The following is an 8,082-nucleotide window of genomic DNA, read 5'->3' as shown; positions in this document are numbered from 1 at the left end:
CACTAAACAAGAATGGTGTTAATGGGAGGACACCACGGAACAAGCCAGTGCTGTCCAAAAAAAAACATTGCTGCACATCTGAAGTTTGCAAAAGTGCACCTGGATGTTCCACAGCGCTACTGGGAAAATATTCTGTGGACAGAAGGAACACACAACACTACGTGTGTGGAGAAAAAAAGGCACAGCACACCAACATCAAAACCTCCACCAAACTATGGTGGAGGGAGCATCATGGTTTGGGGCTGCTTTTCTGCCTCACGGCTCTGGACAGTTTGCCATCATCGATGGAAAAATGAATTCCCAACTTGATCAATACATTTTGCAGGAGAATGTAAGGCTATCTGTCCACCAGTTGAAGCTCAACAGAAGTTGGGTGATGCAACAGGACACCGACCCAAAACACAGAAGTAAATCAACAACAGAATGGCTTCAACAGAAGAAAATACGCCTTCTGGAGTGGCCCAGGCATGACCTCAAGAGAGCAGTTCACAACAGACATGTCACGTTCTGACCATAGTTCTTGTGAGTTTTGCTTGTTTTAGTGTTGGTCAGGACGTGAGCTGGGTGGGCATTCTATGTTGTGTGTCTAGTTTGTCTGTTTCTATGTTTGGCCTAATATGGTTCTCAATCAGAGGCAGGTGTTTTGTGTTGTCTCTGATTGGGAATCATATATAGGTGGCTTGTTTTGTGTTGGGGTTTGTGGGTGGTTGTTTCCTGTCTCTGTGTTTTCTCTGCACCAGCTAGGACTGTATCGGTTTGCCACATTTTGTTATTTTGTAATTGATAAGTGTTTACTGTTTATCAGTATTAAATATGTTGAGCACCAACTACGCTGCATCTTGGTCCGATCCCTGTTACACCCTCTCTTCTCGTGAAGAGAGGGAAGGTTGCCGTTACAAGACACCCCAAGAATATTGCTGAACTGAAACAGTTTTGTAAAGAGGAATGGTCCAAAATTCTTCCTGACCGTTGTGCATGTCTGTTTCGCAACTACAGAAAACATTTGGTTGAGGTTATTGCTTCCAAAGGAGGGTCAACCAGTTATTAAATCCAAGGGTTTACATACCTTCCCCCCCCCCCCCCCTGAMYYGTGAATGTTTACATGGTGTGTTCAATAAAGACATGAAAATGTATAATTGTCTGTGTGTTATTAGTTTAAGCAGACTGTGTTTGTGACCTAGATGAACATCAGATCAAATTTTATGACCAACTTATGCATAAATCCAGGTTTTTCCAAAGGGTTCAATTACGTTTTCTTGCCACTGTACATGTTCTCGCATTTCATTTTGTTTTGCTATTAAAGGATCACACCCTTTTTCCACAATTTTCGCCTAAAATGACATACCCAACTCTAACTGCCTGTACAGTAGCTAAGGACCTATGAATCAAGGATATGCATATTATTGATACCATTTGAAAGGAAACACTTTGAAGTTTGTGTAAATGGGAAATGAATGTACGAGAATATAACACATTAGATCTCGTAAAAGATAATACAATGAAAAAAACATGCGTTATCCAAATTTAGTTTTTTTCCATCTTTGAAATGCTAGAGAAATGCCATTTTATCACTAAAGAGTCTAGGCACAATTGAGATTTTCAGGTACATAACTATAGAGAACATACAAAAATTATATGGTGATAAAAATGTAAGTTTACACACTCCCAGGAATGTCATAATTGATGGATAATTAGCTTCCCTACAGATGGGAGGTGGGTGGGGGGTGGCAGACACAGCAGGGTTTTCAATATCATTATTTTTGTTTGCAATACTAAGAATTTGGTTCTTGATATTAATGGCACAAAAGTAACTCAGTCACTGGAGGACTGCACCATATAATAACACTATTACTCTAATAAAGGTTTTTAAAGCAGCAATCCATAATTGAAACATTATCCAAGTGTCTCCCTGCCACAGTTTTAGTAAAAAGCTCAGGGATGGGACTGGAGAAATGCAACCACTCTCAAATCCACAGACTATGCTATTGATGCAAGGACTGAACATCCATGATATCAAAATTATAGTTTTAAACATGTTTTTAGGCTATAAAGTGGTTGTTTACATGTACTTTGTGTACAAACATTGGCGTTAAATAAGCTTCTGTTTTGGGTTCTGATGGGGTACGACAGTTGAACTCAGCTCATGAGGCATTTATATGTTAAATTCTTCAAGAATCAATGGGTACATATCATTCCTTGATATGCAATTTAGGATTGCCCCTTTAACAGGCAGTGACCTTCATACAGCAGAACTATGTCGCCATTTGAACATGATCCATTAACCTGCCCCCAAAATATGTATTCTGTCCACTGTTACGAGAATGTCCCGGAAATTTGTTCCCTTGTCCCACATTTTGACTTTTTAAATGTGGTCACCCCAATTCCACCAGTGGAAACATTGCTACTCAACATGTTAACACTATATTTTTTACATGTGAGGAGAATAACCTTATTTCAACTCTACAATTTTGCAATTCCACAACTGAAAGTGCGATTTTCACATGTGAAACAGCAAATTTCACGTGAGGTGAAAACATGTAATTCTCCTCATTTGAAAAGGTGGTGTTAACCCTATAGACTAGAGTCTAAGCCAAGTCTAACCCGGGGAGGGGGGGGGGTTCTATGCTAACATGTGGAATTGTTGTAAGATGGTCATACCGAGGGTCATTTAGCTATTTGATTTAGAATTTTAAGACCCCTTAAGTTGTAATTTTTTTTATAATGTTGGGATGAAACATTGAATTTGACATTACTGTTATTAGCCATTTGAAACGCATTGAATAACAGATGCACTACATGGAACAACAGATACTGTAGTCCAAAAAAACATTAAAAAGGAAGTTTGCTCTGAAGTGTCTGTCCTATATCTGAGAGATATAAGACCAGGATACTATTTATCCCCTTATTTTAGGCACGAAACTATCTCCATATATATACTTAACAAAAATATAAATGCAACAATTTCAACGATTTTACAGAGTTACATTCCATATAAGGAAATCAGTCAATTGAAATAAATTCATTAGTCCCTAGTCTTTGGATTTGCCCCATGGCAGCAATGGGTGGGCATGGGAGGGCATAGGCCCACCCACTTGGGAGCCAGGCCCACCCACTGTGGAGTCAGGCCCAGTTTTTCTCCACAAAGGCCTTTATTATAGACAGAAATACTTCAGTTTCATCAGCTGTCCGGGTGGCTGGTCTCAGACGATCCCCAGCTGAAGAAGATGTGTGTGGAGGTCCTGGGCTGTCATGGTTACATGTGGTCTGCCGTTGTGAGGCTGGTTGGACGTACTTCCAAATTTTATAAAACGACATTGGAGGCGGCTTATGGTAGAGAAATAGACATTACATTCTCTGGCAACAGTTCCCTCGAAACTTGAGACATCTGTGGCATTGTGTTGTGTGACAAAACTGCACATTTTAGTGGCCTTTTATTGTCCGCAGCACAAGGTGCACCTGAGTAATGATCATGCTGTTTAATCCTCTTCTTCATATGCCACACCTGTCAGGTGGATGGATTATCTTGGCAAAGGGGAAATTCTTACTAACAGGGATGTAAACAAATTTGTGCACAACATTTGTGAGATACACGCTTTTTGTGTGTCTGGAAAATTTCTGGGATATTTTATTTCAGTTCATGAGACATTGGACCAACACTTTGCATGTTGCATATTTTTGTTCAGTGTACTTCCTTAATTTTTTAAAACTGGTACCGGGACCCTTCAGACAGTCTTGTGCTACAAACAGAAGTTGGCAGAAGAGGCTGTACCAACTTCAGACTAGCCTTGTGGGCGTCCTAGAGAAAACACGTCTTTCGATAGAGCTAGACATAATAATTTATAGACCAAATTGTTTGGACGCTACAGAAGACTCATTTTCTGGATATCTCATGGTCTGACAAACATCGCTATAGCTATGCGATATCGGCGGATGTGGTGGATTTAGACGCAGCCCATGCAAATGAACAGATAGCTTATAAAAACAGACATATTTTGATGGGGATTCAACTTTTCTTTTATTAGATTTCCACGGGGGCAGATTAACAGGTGAACTCTAAATTTAATACATGTGAAAAAATGGTTTCACGTTTAAAATTTAAGATCAACATTCAAAAACATCTATTTCACATGTGAAAATGCGATTTTCACATTTAAAATGCAAATTTGACATGTGTTTTTTTGTAAGAGTCTACCCGGCTACACACTGGCTGGGTCCACAGACAGGGAGGAGCTCTTCCTCTCTGGCTGTTGTTGCTGCAGGCATAGTGAAGGAAAAAGACAGAGAGAGAGCACACGCAAGAGAGAGAGAGAGAATTAGGGGGAGGAGAGGACAGTACCATTGCTGCATCAGTGCCACAGCAGAGTGGAGCAGTAAACGACTCTGTGTCCTCCCTATTCTTCTACTCTAAACACTCAATGGCTCAGCCTCACAAGAGGTTTGGAATCAGAGACTGGAGCGCCTAGAGACATATCCGTCACAACTGGATGCTCTACTATCCTCCTATCCTCTTACTCTCTTGTCTGTGGATGCTGTGGGATTTTGGATATTGAATACGTCTTTCTTTGCATCTCTCCTGCTAGGCTCGGCTGCTGCTGCTGCTACTTTTAGAGGTTTGCGACACCGTTTTGGTTGGAATGTATTTCTGGCTGCTGGCGACAGTTTTAGTCTGTGAAATCTCTCTCTATACTGGTTGTATTTTCACAGAGGAGTTATAGATCTAGACTTTTTGATGGCCTCCGGGACTCCTTGAACTCCACCTGCTGGTATTGTACAGGGCATGCACAGAAGTTGCCGTCCAGAGATTGTGTTTGTGTGCAAGCTCAGCTTTTCTCACCTCTGCAGCTTATTGGTAAGGAGAGAAGAATAGAGGTGGAACCGACACAAGTAGTGAGACAGACTCTACTGCAGCCCCTGTGTACTGTACACACCAGAGCCTGCATGTGCTAGGTTAGCCCACCAGAAGGCTGGCCAGTACCAACACAAGACTCAAGCACGTACACACACACACACACCCAGAGACACACACTCCTAAACAGCAACATCCTCTGCTGTAAGAGGATGACGTTTGCTGTAATACTGCATTGCACTCTGGGGCCAGAAAAGTGAAAGAAGAGACGACTAGAAGAGGATCAGAAGAGAAGAGGAGGGGAAGAAAACTACCATCTGGTAGCAGCTCACCTCCATGGGGAAACGGAAGTAGAGGAGCACGTATTGATGAACTGACAGAAAGAGATAACGACCATTGTGAGAGAGCACAGCTAAACTGACGGTCTGTCTAAAGAGAGAGATAAAGACCGCAGTGAGATGAGAGCAGAACTGAACATGAACTCTTCCTCGTCCGATGTGAACCAAAGCAGCTCTCCTTTCTGCCTGCTGGGCCTGGGCTACTCCTATACCCTCAACACTTGCGTGCTGGAGGCGGCCGTCATTCTCTTCCTCACTATCCTCATCATCAGCGGCAACCTGGTGGTGATCATCGTGTTCCACTGTGCTCCGCTGCTCCACCACCATACCACCAGCCACTTCATCCAGACCATGGCCTATGCAGACCTCCTGGTGGGGGTGAGCTGCCTGGTGCCCTCCCTGTCCCTGCTCCACTACCTCAAGGGGTTGGATGAGGAGCTCACCTGTCAGGTGTTCGGCTACCTGGTGTCCGTGCTGAAGAGCGTGTCCATGGTGTCTCTTGCGTGTATTAGTGTTGACCGCTACATCGCCATCACACAGCCATTCTCCTACGCCACACTGGTCACACCATGCCGCCTGCGCGTCTGCATTGGCCTCATCTGGCTCTACTCCGCCCTCATTTTCCTGCCCTCCTTCTTTGGCTGGGGGAAGCCAGGCTACCATGGGGACATATTTCGCTGGTGTGCGACCTCGTGGCAGACCGATCCGGGCTTTAGCTCGTTCATCGCGGCTATGCTGTATGCGCCGGCCGCCCTCACTGTGTGTTTCACCTATGGGAATATCTTCCGTATCTGCCGTCAGCACACCCGGGAGATCACCCAGCGCCATGCACGCTTCGGCCCCCAGGAGAGTGAAAGGGGCGAGCGTGGCGAAGGGTGCCCGGATAAACGCTATGCCATGGTGCTGTTCCGAATCACAAGTGTGTTCTACGTGCTCTGGATGCCCTACATCCTTTACTTCCTGCTGGAGAGCGCCGGACTCTACCGCCACCTGGTGGCCTCATTCCTCACCACATGGCTAGCCATCAGCAACAGCTTCTGCAACTGCCTCATCTATAGTCTCTCCAACAGCGTGTTCCGGAAGGGCCTGGGCCGCCTGTTCAGGCAACTCTGCTCCCCCTGTCAGGGACTGGGCTGCTGCATGGAGGAGAAGAAGGGGCCCGCTCTACCCAGGCCGCGCCCAGCCCCAGCCTGCCATGTGTAACAATCTCCTACAGACACTGTCTAGTTGGTTAGCTACCCATTGGGCACAGACGTCAGTTCAACATCTATTCCATATGGGTTCAAAGTAATTTCATTGAAATGACATGGAAACAATGTTGATTCAACCAGTGTGTGCCCAGTGGGTACAGTAAGCTTTGGCCTTGGCTTCAGCCTCTGGTGAGTGCAGTGTATTACTACTACATTGCATGTGACAGGTTGTATTTCTACAGCAGTAGTACATAGAGCTCCCTATGGCCAGGTCAGAGGGGTGGTTTGCAGGCAGGAGCTGGAGGGGTCTTCTTCTGGAGTGTTCTCCCAAGCGGGGCTGCCTATTTCTGGCTGGGTGGATCACCACCACGTGTGGAGGAGAATGTTTGTGGTTGTATATATGGATATCAGAATGGAGCTGAGGGGAAAAAAGGCACACAGTTCTCTGTGGGTTTTGAAGAGGAGCAACTCCAATCTTACAGCTTTGGTGCCGAGTTTAGGTGTGCCTGTGAACCTAACATCTTCCCAATGCAAAAAAAGGACAATATCAGCACAACACGACTTGTACTGTGTAAACCAATGTAGTGCAAAAAGTTATTTCAACATTGATTCAAGACTGTTTAATCGTCTTTGTTCTTTCAGGGTAGACATGAGTGATGCAAAAAAGTATTTTAGAAACATAAAAGCACTTGAAATATACTGTTTTTCTTCTCTTATATTGCGACAAATAGTTTACATTTTGTAGCAGTCAGATAATCTGATAATGATATTGTGCACTACAGTAGGCTGTAGCATACAGAGAGGAGTAGTGGTGTAAAAAGGACTGGGAACAGTTGGTTTCCTATAAAAAAAATACTTGAGGTTTATTCAGTAGCTTGTGTGTATTTTATGAAAGGGATTCTTCTCTTTTGAAGTTGGGTGTTAGAAGTGAGAGCCAATAATGTTTATGAAGTGTTGAGTTTCATACGGGAATGTTAATGTATGAATTAGCCGACTTTTGCAAGATGGCATTCTGGTTTATCATGGACCACCAATTCATTCTGAATTCTCAGCAAGGAGACAAGTTGATTTATTTGAGTATTTTATTCTCTGTCCATGTTTCCTGAGGTCGAACATCAGTTGTTTGTTTACCCTTAATGGCTGATGCATTTAGACTGGTCTTGAGGCTACAAATGCACAATTTACTCATCCTAATCTGACAGCAATAACATAAGTAAGATGTTCTTATAGATTGGAATTGCAGCATGTTAAGCATGCTACTGATCCAGATGCACAACAAAGAGAGACACAATCATTACTGTGTGTGTAGTCTTACTGTTGAGCTGTTCTCTCACTCTGTGCCATTTGGCTCCTGTTAGCTGTACAGATGAGCTGAGTAGCAGAGCAGCACATGTACAGTAGGCTACCAGAGAGCCAGATTGTCTTTCTAGAAGTCAGAGGGGTCATTAAGACAATGTGTTTCTAAGGGTTTTATACAAAGTAGCTTTATATGGATCTACCGTGGGTCTCGAAGGCTTTTATGGAAAATAGACTTGTGAATTGCTAATAGGTTTTTATGTGAACTAGGTTTATGTGCAAATATATGTAAATATATGTTGGATAGGAGACAAAGACCTTGGACAGTGTACACTTCACTGAAACATCAATACAATAAAAGTTTCAGAGGTGATTGTGCTGTATGTGCAGGAGTCTTCTTATATGACAAACC

General features: G+C 43.5%; 1 protein-coding gene across 1 annotated transcript; it reads left to right on the top strand.

Annotated features, from left to right (window-relative positions):
- The first annotated feature begins 4,871 nt into the window (after positions 1-4,871).
- Positions 4,872-6,387, top strand: LOC111973904 (probable G-protein coupled receptor 21). Its single transcript, XM_024001353.2, has one exon. The coding sequence runs from the start codon at positions 5,305-5,307 to the stop codon at positions 6,385-6,387; it is 1,083 nt and encodes a 360-aa protein (XP_023857121.1). The 5' UTR covers positions 4,872-5,304.
- Positions 6,388-8,082: the final 1,695 nt, after the last annotated feature.

Source organism: Salvelinus sp. IW2-2015, linkage group LG15 (assembly GCF_002910315.2).
Source record: "Salvelinus sp. IW2-2015 linkage group LG15, ASM291031v2, whole genome shotgun sequence".
Classification (NCBI taxonomy): Eukaryota; Metazoa; Chordata; class Actinopteri; order Salmoniformes; family Salmonidae; genus Salvelinus; species Salvelinus sp. IW2-2015.
This window is presented reverse-complemented; position numbering and strand designations above follow the sequence as displayed.

Excerpts from the sequence above, each read along its gene's own strand:
- LOC111973904 (XM_024001353.2), top strand. The coding sequence starts at position 5,305 with ATGAGAGCAGAACTGAACATGAACTCTTCCTCGTCCGATGTGAACCAA.